This window comes from Mobula birostris, chromosome X, assembly GCF_030028105.1.
Source record: "Mobula birostris isolate sMobBir1 chromosome X, sMobBir1.hap1, whole genome shotgun sequence".
Taxonomy (NCBI): domain Eukaryota; kingdom Metazoa; phylum Chordata; class Chondrichthyes; order Myliobatiformes; family Myliobatidae; genus Mobula; species Mobula birostris.
Window position 1 is genome coordinate 54515967 of NC_092402.1, and position 24255 is coordinate 54540221.

General features: G+C 49.0%; 1 protein-coding gene across 3 annotated transcripts in view; it reads right to left on the reverse strand.

The window, feature by feature from the left end:
- Nucleotides 1-220: 220 nt before the first annotated feature.
- Nucleotides 221-24255, reverse strand: part of LOC140191639 (uncharacterized) — a 119690-nt gene continuing 95655 nt past the window's right edge. For all 3 annotated transcript variants that reach the window (XM_072249227.1, XM_072249226.1, XM_072249228.1), the window contains 4 exons: nt 22895-23933; nt 6053-6226; nt 727-822; nt 221-520 (listed from right to left, as the gene is read on the reverse strand). In XM_072249227.1, coding sequence (XP_072105328.1) covers nt 413-520; nt 727-822; nt 6053-6226; nt 22895-23933 — 1417 coding nt within the window. In that variant the 3' untranslated portion in view covers nt 221-412. The remainder of the gene's footprint in view (nt 521-726; nt 823-6052; nt 6227-22894; nt 23934-24255) is intronic.

A 24255-nucleotide genomic window follows, 5' to 3' on the forward strand; every position in this document is an offset into this window, starting at 1 on the left:
GAACCCTACGTAACCCAACTGCACCTGGTTCTTGGGGAACTAAACCCCACTATTACACTTCACTTTCCCCCCACTCAACCTGTTTTCAATCGAATTTCACCTCCAAGCCCACGGTCTTTGACCTCCTTGCTCAACCAGTCACATGGCTTGGGGTCATAGTTCAGCCACCAATCAGAGTTCTCCTTTAAGCAAGGCGATGAGCCAAACAGAAAGATGAAGCAAACACTGTCATTTTGGAGCACAGCTTTTTATTGCAGGGCAGATTGAACAGGTGAACTACCTGCTGCAGAAGCAGAGGGATGTGGCAGTGCTAAGGCTTGGCATGTGCTCCACTGCAAACCGGCCAGTGACCAAAGGCAGCTCTGGCCATTCCCCACCGCTGCAGGCACAGGGCTCCCTCCGGCAAAGCCCCTCAGCCCACACGCTCCGTCAGCTCCTCCGGGAAGGTACCTTGCAAACTCTCCACATCCTTCAACTCATTCCAGTCAGCTTCCTTGACAGCCAGCAGCAAGCCTACAGACTGTGAGATACAATGGAACATCCAAATCATCCCGCCATGAGCAACTTCACAAACCTCTCTCCAAAATGTCTCATCAGACACACCCCTGGCTGATAGATTAGGACGGGGAACGAGGGGAGGGTGTTGGGAAATGGGGACCGCGGCAAATCTGTTTTCTCCCATGTGTGGTGCTGAGCTAGCTTACTGACTATTGACCCCATGCTCACCTGTAGCTCAGCATCTTGGGAAGGGAGCACGAGCAGGATGTTCCCTTCTTCACATTGTAAGTGTGCCTCTTCCATCGGACTGCGTTTGACTCTCACCTGTGTGAAGGGCACAGATCAGATTGTTTAAAGATTGTTCAAGGAGGTCTCACAGAATGTGACTTCTATTAAATGAAAAGATAAAGTGGGCTGGACAGTTTCTGGGCTTAAAACATCTGAAACCAGAAGACATTTTCAAATTCAGCTTCTACTGTATATTATATGTGTGGCATGATTTACCTCAGAACTGTTGGATGATTTTCTTTCCCAGGGCGCACTGGACTTCTAATCTAGGATTGTGATTAGACAAGATCTTGAGGAATGTTTGATATCTCTGGGCCTGTACTGATGGAACTCAGAAAGATGAGGGAAGATCTCATTGAAACCTGCCATATAATGAAAGACCCAGATAGAGCAGACTAGAGAGGATACTTCCATTAGCAGGAAAGTCCAGGATCCAAGGACACAGCCTCAGAACAGAAGGACGTCCATTTAGAACAGAGATAAAGAGGAATTTCTTCAGCTAGAGGATGGTGAATCTGTGGAATTCATTACTGCAAATGGCTGTGAAGGGCAAGCCATTGGGTATATTTAAAGCAGCATTTGATAGGTTCTTAATTAGTAACAGGATCAAAGATTATGGGGAAAAGGCAGGAGAATGGGATTGAAAAAAATCAGCAATGATTGAATGGCAGAGCAGACTCGATGGATAACATGGCCTAATTCTTCCATATCTTATGGTCTAATGATTTCTTAGGGTCTCGGACTGGTTGGGCTGACTGCATACCTCAGGAGTTGCTGAGAGGGGCCAGTGGTCATGGGATGAACAGAAAGCCCAGCAGCATAAGTGGGTTGGCTTCAAGCACGCAAGTCTCCTGGCCCAGATGGGATGTGCCTCAGCTAGAAGTTGCAGAAGGACCTGTTGTGCAATTCTAATCCTCCCAAGATGCAGGGCAGGGCCAAAGGACAAGAGAGCAGGAATTGTTTAACCCCTCAATAAAATAAAGTGCCAGGAAAACACAGGGCAGTCTGTTCAACCTTGGATGATGGGGAACATATGGAAATAATAATCAGGGAAACATTAACTGGCTTCTGAAGAAATTTGAGTTGATGAGGTAACACAGAAGGTTGATGAAGGGAATGTAGTAGATGTCATCTACTAGTATTTTCAGAGAATCTCAGAAGACAGACTGGTCAACAGTTCTGATGTCTGAGGAATTCAGGACTCAGTAGCAGCAAGGAGAGGAACTTGGATTAAAGGCAGCAAGCAGAGAGTGGTAGGAAAGGGTTACTTTCCAGACTGGGAGATGTGGACAGTGGTGTCCCCAGGGGTCAGTGCTGGGACCACTGCTTTTGACATACTGTATATTCATGACCTGGACTCGGGTGTGCAGGGTAAAATGTCCAAACCTGCTGACGACCCATGGTTGGAAGTGTGATGGTCTGTAAGGAGGAGAGTGACTGTCTGTTCCAGGACATCGTGAGGATAGCAGAATGGGCAAACAGGAGGCAGATGGAATTTAATACAGAGAAGTGTGAAACAATCTCAGCCGCATCTGTTCCCAGGACGAGGCTCTCCTTTCCAGGACATCAGAGAGTGCCTTCCTTCTTCAAAGACTAGGTTTTCTGTTCCTCCACCATTGACGCCGCCCTCAACCACATCTTCTCTATTTCCCAGGCACCCGCACTACCCTATTTTCCCGTCACCTTAACAGTGATAGAGTTTTCCTCACCTACCACCCCATGAGCCTCTCCAACTTCTGCCACCTCCAAAGGCATCCTACCACTAAACATATCTTCACCTCCACCACCATCTCCTCTGCTTTCCACAGGGATTCAGGGCCCCAAACAGTCCTTCCAGGTGAGGCAAAACTTCACCTGCAAATCTGCTGGGGTTGTCCATTGTACCCAGTGCTCCTCTACATTGGTGAGACCCACAGTAAGTTGGGGGACCGCTTCATGAGCACCTCCGCTCCATCCACCAGAAACAGAACTTCCCGGTGGCCCAACATTTTAATTCCGACTCCCATTCCCGTTCCGACATGTCAGTCCACGGCCTCCTCTTGTGCCACGATGAGGCCACCCTCAGGTTGGAGGAGCAACACCTTATATTCCGTCTGCGTGGCCTCCAATCGGATGGCATGAATATCAATTTCTCCTTCCAGTAAAATAAAATTCCTTCTCCCTCCCATTTTCCTCTATTCCCCACTCTGGCCTCTTACCTCTTCTCACCTCCACCTGGGTCCCCTCCTCCTACCCTTTTGCCTGTAGTCCATTCTCCTCTCCAGTCACATTCCTTCCTGTTCGGCCCTTTACCTTTCCCACCTACCTGGCTCCGCCCATCACCTTCTGGCTCTGCTTCTTCCCCTCTTCTCATCTTTTTATTCTGGCATCTTCCCCCTTTCTCTTCAGTCCTGAAGTAAGGTCTCAGCCTGAAATGTCAACTGTTTGTTCATTTCCATAGATGCTGCCTGACCTGCTGAGTTCCTCCAGCATTTTGTGTGTACTGAAGTGACAAGTGAAACGATTTACTGGAATGGTTCTGGGGATCAGGGGTCCCAGCTGCAGGGTTAGACTGGGCTTGTTCTCCCTGGAGCAAATAAGGTTGAGGGGAGATGTTGTGGAGGTGGACAAAGTCATGAGGGGTTCAGATGGGGTTATGGGGGGAATTGTTTCTATTGGTAGAGAGGTCAAGGACTGGGCACACTAGTTAACATCTTGTGCAAAAGATATAAGAGAGGTGTGAGGAAAACCTCTTCACCCAGAGAGCGGTGATGATCTGCGACTGAGTGTCCGTATGGGTGGAGTTTTGTACTAAAGGTACGGGGGGAACAGTGAGGAAAATCTCCTCACCCAGTGAGCAGTGATGATCTGGGACTCAGTGTCTGTAGGGGTGGAGTTTTGTACTAAAGATACGGGGGGAACAGTGAGGAAAATCTCTTCACCCAGAGAGCGGTGATGATCTGGGACTCAGTGTCTGTAGGGGTGGAGTTTTGTACTGAAGATACAGGGGGTGGTTGTGAGGAAAATCTCTTCACCCAGAGAGCGGTGATGATCTGGGACTCAGTGTCTGTGGGAATGGAGTTTTGTACTAAAGATGCGGGGGGGGGGGCGGCGTGTGTGGTTGTAAGGGAAACCCATTCACCTTGAGAGTGGTGATAATCTGGGACTCAGTGTCTGTGGTGGGAGGAGACAGCATCAATCAGGGCTTTCAGAGGGGAACTGGATCGGCACTGGAGGGAATTATCTGCGGGTGGGGGGAATGAGCAGAGGAATAGGGCTGGTGGGCGAGTCAACAGGGAGCCAGCAGAGACTCAATGGGATGAATAGCCTTATCCGGTGCCATAAGAATTCTGAGATTCAATCTACTCAATCCTTCCTAAAACAACTTATTCATCTCAGGAATCAACCCAGTCACCATCCCTTCACGGTTCCAAGGCATGGTTATCCTTGAGTTGATAAAAGCGAACCGATTCTCTCCTCACTAATGCTACGCTCCCAGAAAATGGTCTACAAATGAACATCCTGAGCTAAATTCCAGTTTATAGCAAAAAGGTGGCCTGATTTAAATTTAACTCTCAAACTGTATCAGAGAAAGCAGTGCCAACAATGCATTTCAGAAAGAATGGAGAGCTGCTGTTGCAGGCTTCATCCAGCAGAGGGAGGTATATTCAGCCTAACACATGGCTGTCTGCAAGGCCCAAAATCACTAGCCAACTGCTGGTCAGTCCCTCAGGGCCAGGCTTAGTGGCCGGTCGGCCTTAGTTGTTTGAGCTTGTTCAACCTCTCTGGGGTGGGGTCTCCCCCACCGTGGCTCCTGGAAGTTCGTATTAGGAGGATTGCTCCTGGAGTAGTTTCAGTTGATTTCTGAGGTTGGCTCACTACTGCTGAGCAGCCACGTACAGTATCCATCAGGGGCTACTGGGCATGAACTCTCCCGGACTTATCCAGCCCAGGCCAAGAGCAGGGAATATTTGCAGGTCATATCATGAAAGTTACAGAAGAAAAAATAGTGTCTCACTCTGATTTGATATGGAATGACGAGTTCTCCCTTTAAAACTGGGGCATCGGGCTGCTGGCAACCCTCATTGAGTAACAGCGTAGGTTAGACTGTAAGTCCATAAGACATGGGAGCAGAATTAGGCCATTTGTCCCATCGGGTCTGCTCCAGCATTCCATCATGGCTGATTTATTATCCCTCTCAACCCCATTCTCCTGCCTTCTCCATCATCGACGCCCTTACTAATCAAGAAGCTATCAACCTCAGGTTTAAATATACCCAAAGACTTGGCCTCCAGAGCTGCCTGTGGCAAAGATTTCCATAGATTCACCACTCTCTGGCTAAATAAATTCCTCCTCAGCTCTGGACTAAAGGGACGTCATTGTATTCTGAGGCTGTGCCCTCAGGTCCAAGTCTCCACACTTTTCAAAGCATCCTCTGTCCTATCTAGGCCTTTCATTATTCAATAGGTTTCAATGAAATGCCTCTCCCCACCCCATTCTTCTAAGCTTCAGTGACTATAGGCCCAGAGCCATCAAATGCTCCTCATACGTTAACCCTTATATTCCCATGATGATTCTGGTGAACCTTCTCTGGACCCTCTCCAATGCCAATCCTTTCTTAGATTTGGGGCCCAAAACTGCTCACAATACTCCAAGTGTGGTCTGACCAATGCTTTATAAAGCCCCAGGATTACATCCTTGCTCTTATATTGAGGTTGAAAACAGCTATCTGGCCAGTGAGCATTCTCAAAAGACTCATAGGCCACAGACTCAGGAAACTACAACGACTGAGGCTGAAATGTGTATGAACTGATGGACTTTAATTAAGTTGCACATTGTACTAAATCTCCTTGTCAGGAATGGATTTGAGAATCCTTTATCTTTACTTGATCACTTTATTCTGATGGAATAATTGAAACCCCATGCTTATTATTCGGGATAGAGCATCCATTTTATTCCAATTTTTTCATGGATCAATGGATGTAGGAAGCAGCATGTTCTACCATCCAGATGCTGGTGCAGAATGGAAAGTGTTTGGGATGGCAGGGACTAGGAAGAGGGAAGGAGAGACTGGGATTATTAATGTGCTGAGCAGTTATGAAGGAATAGTAGGTAATTTCTACCACAAATTCAGTGTCAATCACTGCCACTTGCGCTGAAGGCAGGATTGAAGACAGCACACCTTGGTTCCGATGGGTGGAGTAGTGAGATTGTGTGGTGAGCGAAGCACGGTCCTGGAAGTGGTGACAAACACTGGCCCAGTCACAGAGGGGAGTCGGTCTGGTACCTTGTACATGAATCCAGCTGGCAGCTCTCCACAGGGTGAACCCTTGGGGTCTTGGCTCCTGTCTGACGGTGACCCCTCACTGTCCGAGGAAGGCCGGGCGAGATCATTACCCTCATTAGCCTCCTTCCCGCTGTCTTCCACCACGTGCTTACCAGTGGTCATGGGAGCCTTGGCCTGTGAGGCAAGTGTGATGGGGTTAGAATGGTCTTTCTGCCGGTTATAGAGTCTCAGAGTCATACAGCATGAAAGCAGACCCTTCGGCCCAACTGGTCCATGCCAACCAACATTCCCATCCAAGCCAGTCCCACATTTGTCCCATATCCCTCCAAACCTTTCATAGAACCATAGAACCATAGAAACTACAGCACAGAAACAGGCCCTTTGGCCCTTCTTGGCTGTGCCGAACCATTTTCTGCCTAGTCCCACTGACCTGCACACGGACCATATCCCTCCATACACCTCCCATCCATGTATCTGTCCAATTTATTCTTAAATGTTAAAAAGGAACCCGCATTTACCACCTCGTCTGGCAGCTCATTCCATACTCCCACCACTCTCTGCGTGAAGAAGCCTCCCCTAATGTTCCCTTTAAACTTTTCCCCCCTCACCCTTAACCCATGTCCTCTGGTTTTTTTCTCCCCTTGCCTCAGTGGAAAAAGCCTGCTTGCATTCACTCTATCTATACTCATCATAATTTTATATACCTCTATCAAATCTCCCCTCATTCTTCTACGCTCCAGGGAATAAAGTCCTAACCTATTCAACCTTTCTCTGTAACTGAGTTTCTCAAGTCCCGGCAACATCCTTGTAAACCTTCTCTGCACTCTTTCAACCTTATTTATATCCTTCCTGTAATTTGGTGACCAAAACTGAACACAATACTCCAGATTCGGCCTCACCAATGCCTTATACAACCTCATCATAACATTCCAGCTCTTATACTCAATACTTTGATTAATAAAGGCCAATGTACCAAAAGCTCTCTTTACGACCCTATCTACCTGTGACGCCACTTTTAGGGAATTTTGTATCTGTATTCCCAGATCCCTCTGTTCCACTGCACTCCTCAGTGCCTTACCATTAACCCTATATGTTCTACCTTGGTTTGTCCTTCCAACGTGCAATACCTCACACTTGTCAGTATTAAACTCCACCTGCCATTTTTCAGCCCATTTTTCCAGCTGGTCCAAGTCCCTCTGCAGGCTCTGAAAACCTTCCTCACTGTCTACTACACCTCCAATCTTTGTATCATCAGCAAACTTGCTGATCCAATTTACCACATTATCATCCAGATCATTGATATAGATGACAAATAACAATGGACCCAGCACTGATCCCTGTGGCACACCACTATTCACAGGCCTCCACTCAGAGAAGCAATTCTCTACAACCACTCTCTGGCTTCTTCCATCGAGCCAATGTCTAATCCAATTTACCACCTCTCCATGTATACCTAGCAACTGAATTTTCCTAACTAACCTCCCATGCGGGACCTTGTCAAAGGCCTTACTGAAGTCCATGTAGACAATATCCACTGCCTTCCCTTCATCCACTTTCCTGGTAACCTCCTCAAAAAACTCCAACAGATTGGTCAAACATGACCTACCACGCACAAAGCCATGTTGACTCTCCCTAATAAGCCCCTGTCTATCCAAATGCTTGTAGGTTCTGTCTCTTAGTACTCCCTCCAATAACTTACCTACTACTGACGTTAAACTTACCGGCCTATAATTTCCCGGATTACCTTTCGATCCTTTTTTAAACAACGGAACAACATGAGCCACTCTCCAATCCTCTGGCACTTCACCCGTAGACAGCGACATTTTAAATATTTCTGCCAGGGCCCCCGCAATTTCAACACTAGTCTCCTTCAAGGTCCGAGGGAGCACGCTGTCAGGTCCCGGGGATTTATCCACTTTAATTTTCCTCAAGTCAGCAAGCACCTCCTCCTTTTCAATCTGTACAGTTTCCATGGTCTCACTACTTGATTCCCTCAATTCCATAGATTTCATGCCAGCTTCCTTAGTAAATACAGATGCAAAAAACCTATTTAAGATCTCCCCCATTTCCTTTGGTTCCGCACAAAGCCGACCACTCTGATCTTCAAGAGGACCAATTTTATCCCTTACAATCCTTTTGCTCTTAATATACTTGTAAAAGCTCTTTGGATTATCCTTCACTTTGACTGCCAAGGCAACCTCATGTCTTCTTTTAGCCCTCCTGATTTCTTTCTTAAGTATTTTCTTGCACTTCTTATACTCCTCAAGCACCTGATTTACCCCCTGTTTCCTATACATGTCATACAACTCCCCCTTCTTCTTTATTAGAGTTGCAATATCCCTTGAGAACCAAGGTTCCTTATTCCTATTCACTTTGCCTTTAATCCTGACAGGAACATACAAATTCTGCACTCTCAAAATTTCCCCTTTGAAGGCTTCCCAATCACATCTTTGCCAGAGAACAACCTGTCCCAATCCACGCTTTTTAGATCCTTTCTCATTTCTTCAAATTTGGCCTTCTTCCAGTTCAGAACCTCAACCCTAGGACCAGATCTATCCTTGTCCATGATCAAATTGAAACTAATGGTGTTATGATCACTGGAACCAAAGTGCTCCCCTACACAGACTTCTGTCACTTGCCCTAATTTGTTACCTAACAGGAGATCCAATATTGCATCCCCTCTAGTTGGTCCCTCTATATATTGATTTAGAAAACTTTCCTGAACACATTTTACAAACTCTAAACCATCTAGACCCCTAACAGTATGGGAGTCCCAATCAATGTATGGAAAATTAAAATCCCCTACCACCACAACTTTATGTTTCCTGCAGTTGCCTGCTATCTCTCTGCAGATTTGCTCTTCCAAGTCTTGTTGACTATTGGGTGGTCTGTAATACAATCCCACTAATGTGGCCATACCCTTCCTGTTTCTCAGCTCCACCCATAAGGACTCAGTAGACAAGCCCTCTAATCTGTCCTGCCTGAGCACTGCTGTAATATTTTCCCTAACAAGTAATGCCACTCCCCCACCTTTCATTCCTCTGCCTCGATCACATCTGAAACATCGGAACCCTGGAATATTAAGCTGCCAGTCCTGCCCCTCCTGTAGCCAAGTTTCACTAATTGCTACAACATCATAATTCCACGTGTCAATCCACGCCCTCAACTCATCCGCCTTCCCCGCAATACTCCTAGCATTGAAATATATACACCTCAGAAGATTTTTACCACCACTCACAACCTTTCTATCAGTGGATTTGCTTAAACTTTCAACATCATTTATTTTCACCCCAGCTACACTGTCAGCTCTGGCACTCTGGTTCCCATCTCTCTGCAAATCTAGTTTAAAGCCTCCCCAATAGCACTAACAAACCTCCCTGAAAGGATATTGGTCCCCCTGTAGTTCAAGTGTAACCCGTCTCTCTTGTACAGGTCCCACCTGCCCCAGAAGAGGTCCCAATGATCCTGAAATCTGAAACCCTGCCCCCTTCACCAGTTCCTCAGCCACTTGTTCCTCCTCCAGAGCATCCTATTCCTACCCTCACTGGCACCTAGCACAGGTAGCAATCCTGAGATTACCACCCTCGAGGTCCTGCTTTTCAACTTCCTACCAAGCTCTCTATATTCACTCTCCAGGACCTCCTCACTCTTCCTTGCTATGTCATTGGTACCGATGTGCACCACGACATCTGGCTGATCACCCTCCCACTTCAGAATGTCATGCAATCGATCAGAGACATCCTTGACCCTGGCACCTGGGAGGCAACAAACCATCCTGGATTCTCTCTCACGACCACAGAATCTCCTATCTGTACCTCTAACTATCGAGTCCCCTATCACTACCGCTCTCCTCTTTTTCTACTCTCCCTTCTGCACTGCAGAGCCAGACTCAGTGCCAGAGATCCGGCTACTGCAGCTAGTCCCAGGTAAGTCATCCCCCCCAACAGTATCCAATGCGGTATACTTGTTGTTGAGGGGAAAGGCCACAGGGGAACCCTGCTCTGCCTGCCCTTTCCTCTTCCCTCGCCTGACAGTGACCCAATTTCCTGTCCTCTGCTCCTTTGGCGTAACTACCTCCCTGTAGCTACGATCTATAATCTCCTCATTCTCCCGAATGATCCGCAGGTCCTCCAGCTCCTGCTCCAGTTCCCTAACGCGGTTTGTCAGGAGCTGCAGCTGGATGCACTTCCTGCAGGTGTCATTGTCAGGGACACCGGAGGGCTCCCTGACTTCCCACATCCTGCAAGAGGAGCATTCCAACATCCTGCCTGGCATTCTCACTGCACTAAACAATCTGAACAAAAAACTTACCAGAACCTACCCTGTTCTCTGCCTGTTCTCACCGAAGCCTGTTGAGCCAAAGCCGTCCCACTCTGACCCAGGCCACTCCACTCTTTCCTATCCATGTACCTGTCAAAGTGGCTTTTAAATGCTGTTAATGTACGGTAACAGCCTCAACCACTTCCTCTGGCAGCTCATTCCATACACGGACCACCCTCTGAGTGGGAATATTGCACCTCAGGTTCCCATTAAATCTCTCTCCACTCACCTTCAGCCTGTACCCTGTAGTTCTGGATTTTCTGACCCTGGGAAAAAGACTACGTGCATTCACCCTGTCGACGCCCCTCTTAAGTGGGAGTGAGAGCAGCCGCAAGTTGTGATATACATTGGCACCAATGACATAGATAGGAAAAGGGATGAGGACCTAAAGAGCAAATAGAGGGAGATAGATAGGAAGCTAAAAAGCAGAAGCTCTAGGGTAGTAATCTCCAGATTGTTGCCTGTTCCATGTGCCAGTGAGGGTAAGAATAGGATGATTTGGCAGATGAATGTGTGGCTGAAGAATTGGTTCAGGACACAGGCTTTCAGATTTGTGAATAACTGGGAGCCTCTTTCAGGTAATGTATGACCTGTGTAAGAGGGGCAGGTTACACCTGAACTTGAGGGGGACAAATATCCTTGGGGGCAGGTTTGCTAGAGCTGTTAGGGAGGGTCTAAACTAGTTTGGCAGGGGGATGGGAAATGGTGTGCTAGGTCAGAGGATGGGGCAGTTGGTGTAAAGATAGATGCAACGTGTAGACAGACTGTGAGGAGGATAAGCAGTGGAAAGGGCATAAATACAGTCACTTAGATAGGTTAAAGAGTGCCTACTTTAATGCAAGAAGTACCAGGAACAAGGTTGGTGATCTTAGAGCATGGGTCAGTGCATGGAAATATGACATTGTGGCCATTACAGAGACTTGGCTGTCACAAGGGCAGGAATAGTTGCTAGATGTTCCAGGGTTCAGATGTTTCAAAAGACACAGGGAGGGGGTATAGGGAGGTAAGACAGGTGGGGGAGTGGCATTGCTAATCAGGGATAGTATCACAGCTGCAGACAGGGAGGATGTCCTGAGTTAGTGTGGGTAGAAGTTAGAAGCAGGAAGGGAGCAATCACTCTATTGAGCATTTTCTATAGACCACCCAATAGCAACAGAGACGCTGAGGAATAGATTGAGAGGCAGATTTTGGAAAGGTACAAAAATAACGGGGTGCTGTCATGAGCGACTTCAACTTCTCTAATATTGATTGGTACTTCCTTAGTGTAAAAAGCTTAGGTGGGACAGAATTTGTTAGAATTTGGAAGGATTCCTGACCCAATATGTAGACAGGCCAACTAGCGAGAGGTCATACTGGATCTAGTACTAGGCAATGAACCTGGTCACGGTGAGGAAGGAGTTAACATATGGGTGAAGAGAGGAGATTGGCTGGGGACAGGAAACAGTGAGCAAGATGTAATGAGAGATGTTTCATGGGGGTCAGTTTCTTACAGTTTACATAAATAACTTGGTGAAGTCACACCAAGAAGTTGCTATGCTTGCTGATGACACAAAGGCAGGAAGGAAAGAGAGCTATGACGAGAGCATAATGAGGCATCTGAGGGATAGGGATAGCTTTATTAAATGGCAAAGGACCTGTTTCAGAAGTTAAGTTGTGAAGAACTCATCAGGAGGCTAGAAAGGGATATGGATAGTTTACCTCAGTGGAACAAGTTCCAGCAAATGGAGTATAATGTGGGGAAATGCAAAATTGTTTAATTGACAGGAAAAATGATATTAAAAAAACACTTGAGCTATGGTGCGTGATTGCAGAGCTGTGAGATGCAGCGAGTTCTGGGTGTCCTAGTACAAGGTTCACCAAAGGCTGGACAGCAAGTAATTTGGAAAGCTTCAGTAGAGCATAGATTCAGGGAGGCCATGCCTGGTGTAGTGTGTACAGTGTTTGTCTCCTCATTGAAGGAAGGATTGGGAGCAGTTCATGGGGGTTTACTGGGCTGATATTTGGAATGGGTGGGTTGTCTTGTGAGGAAAGGCTGGACAGGCTCGACCTGTAACTGCTGGAGTTAGAGGGAGAAGGGACTTGACTGAAATGTGAGATTCAGAACTAGAGCTGAGCTACTGATTAAAATTAAGACAGAGACAGAGATAAGGTGATTGTTTTCTCTCTTAGGGAGCCTTTGGCCCTCTCTTTCCAAAGGGTAGTGGGAGCAAAGACTTTGTGTCAAAGGCAGAGAGGGACGGAATGTGGAGTAGACTCAAAGGACCGAATGGCCTAATTCTGCTCCTATGTCTTATGGTCTTATGGTAACACACAAATTACTAGAGGAACTCAGCAGGTCAGGCAGCATCTATGGAGGGGAATAAAGAGCTGATGTTTCAGGCGAGACTCTTCACCAGGACAGAGAGATGAGGGAGAGAGGAATTCTTTGTAAGCAGGGAAAGAGAGGTAGAACAGATAACCAGGTGTGTGGAGCTGGACAGCTGGAATCATATTGAACAGTGGGGCTGGCTGGCCAACGCCTGCTCCTGATTCATGTGTTCGAGTATTAACATGTTTATAATTTTATTTAATAATATCTGAGCTGGCAACCTGAGGCGGTTTGAAAGTCCACAAACACCACTTGTTTACCTTAATTACAGCCACAAAAACCTATACAACTTTCCTTACTAACTCCAAGCTAACTCTGCCCAATACTATTATTATTTCCTAAGTGCCCCCTTTAACACTTCCCTAATGAACCAATATAAACAGATGAGATTCTGCAGAGGATCACACACAAAATTCTGGAGGAACTCAGGAGGTCAGGCAGCATCTATGGAAAGGGTTAAAGAGTCGACATTTTGGGCAGAGATCCTTCATCAGGGCTCCAGCATTTTCCTTCCTACTGATTCCATGGTCTATAGTCAGTGGTAAGGAAGGCAAATGCAGTGTTAGCATTCATGTTGGGAGCACTAGAAAATAAAAGCAAGGATGTAATGCTGAGCCTTTATAAGGCTTTGATCAGACTGCACTTGGAGTATTGTGAGCAGTTTTGGGCCCTCTTATCGAAGGAAGGATGTGCTGGCATTGGAGAGGGTCCAGAGGAGGCTCACGAGAATGATCCCGGGAATGAAAGGGTTAATGTATGAGGAATGTTTGATGGCTCTGGGCCTGTACTCACTGGAGTTTAGAAGAACAAGGGAGGATCTTATTGAAACCTATCGAATATTGAAAGGCCCAGATAGAGTGGACATGGAGAGGATGTTTCCTATAGTGGGGGAGTCCGGGACCAGGGGGCACAGCCTCAGAATACAACCCTACGTCCCTATAGAACAGAGATGGAGAGGAACTTTCTTTAGCCAGAGGTTGGTGAATCTGTGGAATTCATTGCCACAGACAGCTATGAAGGCCAAGTCATTTGGTAGTAATCTCGGGATTACTACCTGAGCCATGCGACAGTGAGTATAGGAATAGAGTGAGGTGGAGGATAAATGCGTGGCTGAGGGTTTGGAGCAGGGGGCAGGGGTTCAGCTTTCTGGATCATTGGGACCTCTTTTGGAACAGGTTGCACTTGAATCAGAGGGGGACCAATATCCTGGCGGGGAGGTTTGCGAAGGCTATTGGGGAGAGTTTAAACTAGAACTGTTGGGGGGTGGGAAGCGAACTGAAGAGTCAGAGGAAGGGGTGGTTAGCTCACAAACAGAGAAAGCTTGGAGACAGTGCAAGAGGGAGGATAGGCAGGTGATAGAGAAGGGACGCGCTCAGACTGATGGTTTGAGATGTGTCTATTTTAATGCAAGAAGTATCATGAACAAAGTGGATGAGCTGAGAGTTTGGATCAGTACTTGGAGCTATGACGTTGTGGCCATTACAGAGACTTGGATGGCTCAGGGGCAGGAATGGCTACTTAGAGTGCCAGGCTTTAGATGTTTCAGAAAGGACAGGGAGAGAGGCAAAAGAGGTGGGGGCGTGGCACTGTTGATCAGAGATAGTGTCACAGCTGCAGAAAAGGTGTACGTCATGGAGGGATCGTCTACAGAGTCTCTGTGGGTGGAAGTTAGGAACAGGAAGGGGTCAATAACTGTACTGGGTGTTTTTTATAGACCACCCAATAGTAAGAGGGATATCGAGGAGCGGATAGGGAGACAGATTCTGGAAAGGTGTAATAGTAACAGGGCTGTCGTGGTGGGAGATTTTAATTTCCCAAATATTGATTGGCGTCTCCCTAGAGCAAGGGGTTTAGATGGGGTGGAGTTTGTTAGGTGTGTTCAGAAAGGTTTCCTGACACAATATGTAGATAAGTCTACAGGAGGAGAGGTTGTACTTGATCTGGTATTGGGAAATGAACCTGGTCAGGTGTCAGGTCTCTCAGTGGGAGAGCATTTTGGAGACAGTGATTACAATTCTATCTCCTTTACCATAGAATTGGAGAGAGGTAGGAACAGACAAGTTAGGAAAGTGTTTAATTGGAGTAAGGGGAAATATGAAGTTATCAGGCAGGAACTTGGAAGCATAAATTGGGAACAGGTGTTCTCAGGGAAATGTAAGGCAGAAATGTGGCAAATGTTCAGGGGATATTTGCGTGGAGTTCTGCATAGGTACATTCCAATGAGACAGGGAAAGGATGGTAGGGTACAGGAACCATGGTGTACAAAGGCTGTTGAAAATCTTGTCAAGAAGAAAAGAAGAGTTTACGAAAGTTTCAGAGAGCTAGGTAATGATAAGAGATCTAGAAGATTATAAAGCCAGCAGGAAGGAGCTTAAGAATGAAATTAGGAGAGCCAGAAGGGGCCATGAGAAGGCCTTGGGGAGCAGGATTAAGGAAAAACCCAAGGCATTCTACAAGTATGTGAAGAGCAAGAGGATAAGACATGAGAAATAGGACCAATCAAGTGTGACAGTGGGAAAGTGTGTATGGAACCAGAGGAGATAGCAGAGGTACTTAATGAATGCTTTGCTTCAGTATTCACTATGGAAAAGTATCTTGGCGATTGTAGGGATGACTTACAGTAGACAGAAAAGCTTGAGCATATAGTCATAAAGAAAAAGGATGTGCTTGAGGTTTTGGAAAGCATCAAGTTGGATAAGTCGCCGGGACCAGACGAGGTGCACCCAGGCTACCGTGGGAGGTGAGGGAGGAGATTGCTGAGCCTCTGGCGTTGATCCTTGCATCATCAATGTGGACGGGAGAGGTTCCAGAGGATTGGAGGGTTGCAGATGTTGTTCCCTTATTCAAGAAAGGGAGTAGAGACAGCCCAGGAAATTATAGACCAGTGAGTCTTACTTCAGTGGTTGGTAAGTTGATGGAATAGATCCTGAGAGGCAGGATTTATGAACATTTGGAGGGGTATAATATGATTAGGAATAGTCAGCATGGCTTTGTCAAAGGCAGGTCATGCCTTACGAGCCTGATTGAATTTTTTGAGGATGTGACTAAACATGTTGATGAAGGTGTAATAATAACAGGGCTATAGATGCAGTGTATATGGATTTGGACAGGGCATTTGATAAGGTACCCCATGCATGGCTTATTGAGAAAGTAAGGAGGCATTGCATCCAAGGGAACCTTGCTTTGTCTATTCAGAATTGGCTTGCCCACGAAGGCAAGGACCAGTGGTGTGCCTCAGGGATCTGTTCTGGGACCCCTTCTCTTCATGATTTTTATAAATGACCTGGATGAGGAAGTGGAGGGATGGGTTAGTAAATTTGCTGATGACACAAAGGTTGGAGGTATTGTGGATAGTGTGGAGGGCTGTCAGAGGTTACAGTGAGACATCAATAGGATGCAAAACTGGGCTGAGAAGTGGCAGATGGAGTTCAACCCAGATAAGTGTGAGGTGGTTCATTTTGGTAGGTCAAATAAGATGGCAGAATATAGTATTAATGGTAAGACTCTTGGCAGCCTGGAGGATCAGAGGGATTTTGTGGTCTGAGTCCATAGGACACTCAAAGCTGCTACGCAGGTTGACTCTGTGGTTAAGATGGCACACGATGCATTGGCCCTCATCAACGTGGGATTGAGTTTCAGAGCCAAGAGGTAATGTTACAGCTATATAGGACCCTGGTCAGACCCCACTTGGAGTACTGTGCTCAGTTCTGGTCACCTCACTATAGGAAGGATGTGGAAACCATAGAGAGAGTACAGAGGAGATTTACAAGGATGTTGCCTGGATTGGGGAACATGCCTTATGAGAATAGGTTGAGTGAACTCGGCCTTTTCTCTTTGGAGCGATGGAGGATGAGAGGTGACCTGATAGAGGTATATAAGGTGATGAGAGGCATTGAACGTGTGGATAGTCAGAGGCTTTTTCCCAGGGCTGAAATGGATAATACAAGGGGACACAGTTTTAAGGTGCTTGGGAGTAGGTACAGAGGGGATGTCAGGGGTAAGTTTTTTTTACACAGAGAGTGGTGGATGTGTGGAATGGGCTGCCGGTGATGGTGGTGGAGGCAGATACGATAGGGTCTTTTAAGAGACTCCTGGATAGGTACATGGAGCTCAGAAAAATAGAGGGCTATGGGTAACCTTAGGTAATTTCTAAACTATGTAAATATTGGCCGAAGGGCCTGTATTGTGCTGTAGGTTTTCTATGTCTCTATGTTTAAAGCAGAAGTTAATGGGTTCATGATCAGTAAGGGTGTCAAAGATTATGGGGAGAAGGCAGGAGACTGGGGTTGAGAGGGATAGTAAATCAACCTCGAGCAGACTCGATGGGCCAAATGGTCTAATCTACTCCTATGTCTTACAGTCTAACTCAGTAATTCAGGCAGCATCCATGGAGGGAAATCGATGTTTCAGGCCAAGACCCTTCATCAGGACTTTCTCCAACAAATTGTGTGTGTTGTTTAATTTTCTGCCATTTCCTCATTCACCAGTATAGTTTCTCCTGTATCAGACTGCAGGAGACCACATGGACCGTTGTTAGTCTCTTCCCCTTTCCACACATACAGAAACTCCACAGCTGTTTTTTGTTTCTCCCCAGCCAACTCTCTGACGATGCTTCCCATTTCCTTCTCAATGCTATAGTCCTGCTCTGCTGAACTCTGCCATTTTCACAATCCTCAGGCACAATACTTTCTGTGGCAGAATGAAAAGCTTTTCTTCCATTCACCTGCACTATATTTAATCCATCGATAGTCACAGTTGGATCCCTTTTTTGTTGGTTGCTTGCCTAAATTGAAAACAGTGCATTCATTCTATGAAACTCCAGCCTTTGCCAATTTCCTGTCCGACCATTTCATGTTGTTCCTCCATCTGCCACCAGGCACTCACACCTTGTTCCTTCAGAATCAGGAGCAAACTAAGCCACTTTCAACCTTTATATAAAATTATATCATGTTATAATATTTTTTACCTCAGGGCACTTCACCTACAGTACTTGCTCATCAATTAACCCTTTCTATTTACACAATAACCAATCTAAAAATGGAACATGCTTCGCTCAGCACTTTCTATTTTTGTTTCACATTTCCATCATCTGCAGTTGATTTGCAACTGCAACCGTTTCTAAAACAGTCTGTTCCCTCTTCTACACCCTGTATTTCTACAAGCCCATTTCCTATGTGCTCTATCCATTCACTCTCCACACAGTTACTGCTCATTTGGTTTCTCTCCCGGCTCTGACTGTAGATTAACGTCCCCTGTGATCATTACATTATGCCCCCAGAACTTACACCCTCCCTACACTGCAGTGTCTTGTGTTCTCTCTCTCAGCTCCACCCAAACCCCTTCTACCTCCTGAGTTTCTGAGCCCAGACCTTCCTGTCCCCCACCCTGTAATACCAGGGCCAGCCTGACCCCTCCTCCATTCTGTCATCTACTTCAAAAGGTAAATGTCTGGGACATTCCATCCCCAGCCTTGGTCACTTTGAACCATGTCTCTGTAACGTCCAATGGGTCAACCCCATCTACTCCCACCTGTGGCACTAGTTCACAATGTACCCCGTTACAGTGTTGTCTAGATTCAGTGAATACCCATAATTCACCAGCACCCACAGTCGCCCTGTCCTTCAACGTTCTAAACTCCCCATCACTACCCCTACCCTCTCCCTAATCCCCACTCTCGACTCCTGACTACCCACTAGGGTAGGGAATAGTGTCCACCTCTCTACAGCTACCCACTTCTCCACACAGGTTGTGAGAAACCTACACCAGTACCTCCATGGAAAATAATCCTGATTCTGGATGTCACAAGGTACACCATTGAAGTTTAAAGGAGATGTGTGGTTAAGTTACTTACACAGAGAGAAGTGGGGGCCTCAAATGTGGTGGTGGAATCAGATACGACAGAGGCATTTAAGAGAGTTTTAGACAGACACATGAACATGCAGGGAATGGAGGGGTACAGAAGGGATTCATTGAATTAGGTCAGCACAGACATGGTGGGCTGAAACACCTCTTCCTTTTCTACACTGCTGTATGTTCTATGTTCCGAAGTGACAGGTAATCTCCTCCATCTCCCTCCCTCGTAACTGCCTCCCCTCCCTCCCCTCTGTAACCTCCTCCACCTCCCTCCCCGTAACTGCCACCCCTCCATCACTTCTGTAACCTCCTCCACCTCCCTCCCCTCTGTAACCTCCTCCCCTCCCTCCCCCTGTAACCTCCTCCACCTCCCTCCCCGTAACTGCCTCCCCTCCCTCCCCTCTGTAACCTCCTCCACCTCCTTCCCCTCTGTAACCTCCTCCCCTCCCTCCCCTGTAACCTCCTCCACCTCCCTCCCCGTCACTGCCTCCCCTCCCTCCCCTCAGTAACCTCCTCCACCTCCCTCCCTGTAACTGCCTCCCCTCCCTCCCCTCTGTAACCTCCTCCCCTCCCTCCCCCTGTAACCTCCTCCACCTCCCTCCCCGTAACTGCCTCCCCTCCCTCCCCTCTGTAACCTCCTCCACCTCCTTCCCCTCTGTAACCTCCTCCCCTCCCTCCCCTGTAACCTCCTCTACCTCCCTCCCCTCAGTAACCTCCTCCACCTCCCTCCCCGTCACTGCCTCCCCTCCCTCCCCTCAGTAACCTCCTCCACCTCCCTCCCTGTAACTGCCTCCTCTCCCTCCCCTCTGTAACCTCCTCCACCTCCCTCCCCTCTGTAACCTCCTCCACCTCCCTCCCTCTGTAACCTCCTCCCCTCCCTCAACGTAACTGCCACCCCTCCCTCCACTCTGTAACCTCCTCCACCTCCCTCCCCTCTGTAACCATCCCCACCTCCCTCACAGTAACTGCCTCCCCTCCCTCCCCTCTGTAACCTCCACCAGCTCCCTCCCCTCTGTAACCTCCTCAACCTCCCTCCCCTCTGTAACCATCTCCACCTCCCCCCGTAACTGCCTCCCCTCCCTCCCCTCTGCAACCTCCTCCACCTCCCTCCCCTCTGTAACCTCCTCCCCTCCCTCCCCCTGTAACCTCCTCCACCTCCCTCCCCGTAACTGCCTCCCCTCCCTCCCCTCTGTAACCTCCTCCACCTCCTTCCCCTCTGTAACCTCCTCCCCTCCCTCCCCTGTAACCTCCTCTACCTCCCTCCCCGTCACTGCCTCCCCTCCCTCCCCTCTGTAACCTCCACCAGCTCCCTCCCCTCTGTAACCTCCTCAACCTCCCTCCCCTCTGTAACCATCTCCACCTCCCCCCGTAACTGCCTCCCCTCCCTCCCCTCTGCAACCTCCTCCCCTCCCTCCCCCTGTAACCTCCTCCACCTCCCTCCCCGTAACTGCCTCCCCTCCCTCCCCTCTGTAACCTCCTCCCCTCCCTACCCTGTAACCTCCTCTACCTCCCTCCCCTCAGTAACCTCCTCCACCTCCCTCCCCGTCACTGCCTCCCCTCCCTCCCCTCAGTAACCTCCTCCACCTCCCTCCCTGTAACTGCCTCCTCTCCCTCCCCTCTGTAACCTCCTCCACCTCCCTCCCCTCTGTAACCTCCTCCACCTCCCTCCCCTCTGTAACCTCCTCCACCTCCCTCCCTCTGTAACCTCCTCCCCTCCCTCAACGTAACTGCCGCCCCTCCCTCCACTCTGTAACCTCCTCCACCTCCCTCCCCTCTGTAACCATCCCCACCTCCCTCACAGTAACTGCCTCCCCTCCCTCCCCTCTGTAACCTCCACCAGCTCCCTCCCCTCTGTAACCTCCTCAACCTCCCTCCCCTCTGTAACCATCTCCACCTCCCCCCCGTAACTGCCTCCCCTCCCTCCCCTCTGCAACCTCCTCTACCTCCCTCCCCTCTGTAACCTCCTCCACTTCCCTCCCTCTGCAACCTCCTCCACCTCCCTCCCCTCTGTAACCACCTCCACCTCCCTCCCTGTAACTGCCTCCCCTCCCTCCCCTCTGCAACCTCCTCCACCTCCCTCCCCTCTGTAACCTCCTCCACCTTCCTCCCTCTGTAATCTCCTCCCCTCCCTCCCCGTAACTGCCTCCCATCCCTCCCCTCTGTAACCTCCTCCCCTCCATCCCCGTAACTGCCTCTCCCTCTCCTCTGTAATATCCTCCACCTCCCTCCCCGTAACTGCCACCCCTCCCTCCCCTCTGTAACCTCCTCCACCTCCCTCCTCTCTGTAACCATCTCCACCTCCCTCCCCGTAACTGCCTCCCCTCCCTCCCCTCTGTAACCTCCTCCTCCCTCCCCTCTGTAACCTCCTCCACCTCCCTCCCTCTGTAACCATCTCCACCTCCCTCCCCATAACTGCCTCCCCTCCTTCCCCTCTGTAACCTCCTCCACCTCCCTCCCTCTGTAACCTCCTCCCCTCCCTCCCCGTAACTGCCTCTCCCTCTCCCCTCTGTAACCTCCTCCACCTCCGTCCCCATAACTGCCTCCCCTCCCCTCTGTAACCTCCTCCACCTCCCTCCCCTCTGTAACCATCTCCACCACCCTCCCCGTAACTACCTCCCCTCCCTCCCCTCTGCAACCTCCTCCACCTCCCTCCCCTCTGTAACCATCTCCACCTCCCTCCCCATAACTGCCTCCCCTCCCTCCCCTCTGTAACCTCCTCCACCTCCCTCCCCGTAACTGCCACCCCTCCCTCTCCTCTGTAACCTCCTTCCCTCCCTCCCCTCTGTAACCTGCTCCACCTCCCTCCCCTCTGTAACCATCTCCACCTCCCTCCCCATAACTGCCACCCAATCTCCCCTCTGTAACGTCCTACACCTCCCTCCCCTCTGTAAGCTCCTCCATCTCCCTCCCTAACCTCCTCCCCTCCCTCCCCTCTGTAACCTCCTCCACCTCCCTCCCCTCTGTAACCATCTCCCCCTCCCTCCCCGTAACTGCCTCCCCTCCCTATCCTCTGCAACCTCCTCCACCTCCCTCCCCTCTGCAACCTCCTCCACCTCCCTCAATCTGTAACCTCCTCCCCCCCTCTGTAACCTTCTCCACCTCCCTCCCCTCTGTAAACATCTCCACCTCACTCCCTGTAACTGCCTCCCCTCTCTCCCCTCTGTAACCTCCTCCACTCCCTACCCCTTTAACTTCCTCCCTTCCCCCCTGTAGCCTGCTCCAGCTGTCTCATTTTTAGAACTCCAAATCCCTCCTCCACTGAGGCAGTAAGGTCTGGAATCCACTCCCCACCCTTCTTCACAAACAAGAGAAAATCTGCAGATGCTGGATATTGAAGCAACACACACAAAATGCTGGAGGAACTCAGCAGGTCAGGCAGCATCTATGGGTAAAAGTACAGTCGATGTTTTGGGCTGAGACCCTTCAGCAGGACTCATGAAGGGCTCAGTCCTGAGGAAGGGTCTCAGCCCGAAACGTCGACTGTACCCTTTTCCACAGAGGCTGCCTGGCCTGCTGAGTTCCTCCCGCATTTTGTGCGCGTTTGCCCCAACCTACTTTTTAAACTCCCTTCATCGGCATGTTTGCCCCATCTTGAGACTTGACTGAGTTTAGATTTTGTTTGGTATGGCAAACAAAGGGTCATCAGGGGAGAGGGTGAGCAGCTTCAAGTTCCTGGGTGTCAACATCTCTGAAGATCTGTCCTGGGGCCAACATTTTGATACAATTACGAAGGTATGACAGACTTCATTAGGAGGTTGAGGAGGTTTGGTATGTCACCAAAGACCCTTACAAATTTCTAGAGATGTACTGTGGAGAGCAATCCGACTGGTTGCATCACCACCTGGAGTGGAGGGGCCACTGCACAGGATTGGAAAAAGCTGCAGAAGATTGCAATCTCAGCCAGTTCCATCATGGGCAGTAGCCTCCCCAGCATCCAGGGCACCTTTAAAGGGCAATGCCTCAAAAAGGTGGCATCCATTATTAAGGACCCCCATCCCCCAGGACATGCTCTTTTCTCATTGTTACCATCAGGGAGGGGGTACAGGAGCCTGGAGACAGACACTCAATGTTTGAGGAACAGCTTCTTCCCCTCTGCCATCAGATTTCTGAACGGACACTGAACCCATGAACCCTACCTCACTATTTTTGCTCTCTCTACATATATATCATTGTAACATTCAGTACTTTTATATCTTGCACTACTGCGGCCACAAAGCAACAAATTTCATGACATATATCATTAATAATAAGCCTGATTCTGATTCTGAGCCTTCTTTCAGCTATTCCTCAATCAAACTTACCCAGGGCAGTGAAGAAGCAGCAATGGTTGGTTCACTAGTCTGTGGAACATCCTCCAGGAGTTGCAGGGGAGCGAGGGCAGCAGAAGGTCCATCATCAGAAGAAACCTCTGCCTTCGCGTGTGGCTCTTCAGTTGCTGCATGGCTCATTGGAAAGGGTACCTCACCGGCTGTACAAGAATCAGGAGAAGTTAAGGCTTCAGAAGAAGCCTGGACCACGTCTTCGGATGCTGAGGCCATAGAAGATGCAGGGCTGGCCAGAGAAATTCCCTCATCAGAGGCTTGCTCTTCTGAGGAAGCTGAGGCTTCAGGGGAACCTGGTCCTTTAGCTTCAGGTGCCAGGGTTTCAAGCACCTGAGGGCATGATTCCACAGTCACCTCTTGAGTTTGTTGATCGTCAGATGAAGCTAAACCTTCAGCAGGCTGCGGACTTTCAGGCTCACTTTCTGAGGCTTCAGAATGTGTAGAGTTCAATGTTTCACCAGCAGGTGATGCCGGAGTAGGAAGAAATGGAGCTATGCCCTCAAAGGCTGGGGTGGCTTCCTCATCGGCCACTACAGGGGTGGTGGATGATGTCTGGAGAGAAGGCGAGGCACTGCAATGATTGTCAGTAGACACCTCAGTCTCTGTAGACCCTTCAGGGCCGAGCTCAGCTCTCTGCATTTCGGAGTGGGAGTCATCCACTGATTTATCAGAAGTCTCCGGCCTCGAATCTTCAGAAGAGCTTAACATCCCGAGTTGCTGAAAACTTATTGAGGATGAAGCATCTTGAGGAGAAGCAGTTGTTTCATCATCCACTGATTCTTCTGAGCAAGGGGGAAGCGTTGGAGCTTTGACAGGTGATTGAAAGTCTTCAAGGAGTCCCTCCTTGGGTCTTTTAGTCGGTGAAGGAGGCACGTCAGTGGGGGTTGGTGCTGAAGCAGGAGGGATTTCATCTTTCGAGACACCAGAGCCCACCGATGAGTGATCAAGGCTGCTCTCTGAAGGTGTTGAAAGTCGTTGAAAGTTGACTGGCGAGGAGATGACCAGCGAACGACGGTTGCTGCAACAGAAAGGGTACAAGTGCATCAGGGAGTCATACAAACTAGTGACTCGGGGGGTGGGGGATGGCACCGGAGCCACAGGCCTTGACGCGAGGCTGGGGCCTGTGCCAGTTGTTGGCCGCAGAAGTGCAGCAGCTGCACACACTCTCAGGGGGAGGGCAAAGCATGGAGGCCTGCACGCCAGCGGACAGCAGGCTGCAGGGTAGAAGAAGCACACCAATCTCAGGCAGCCCCTTGGGGAGAGAGACGTTTGCTGCATCTCACTCTGCTCCCATGCCAGGTCTGCTGAGAGCTCCCCAAAATCACCGTTTTCATTCAGGT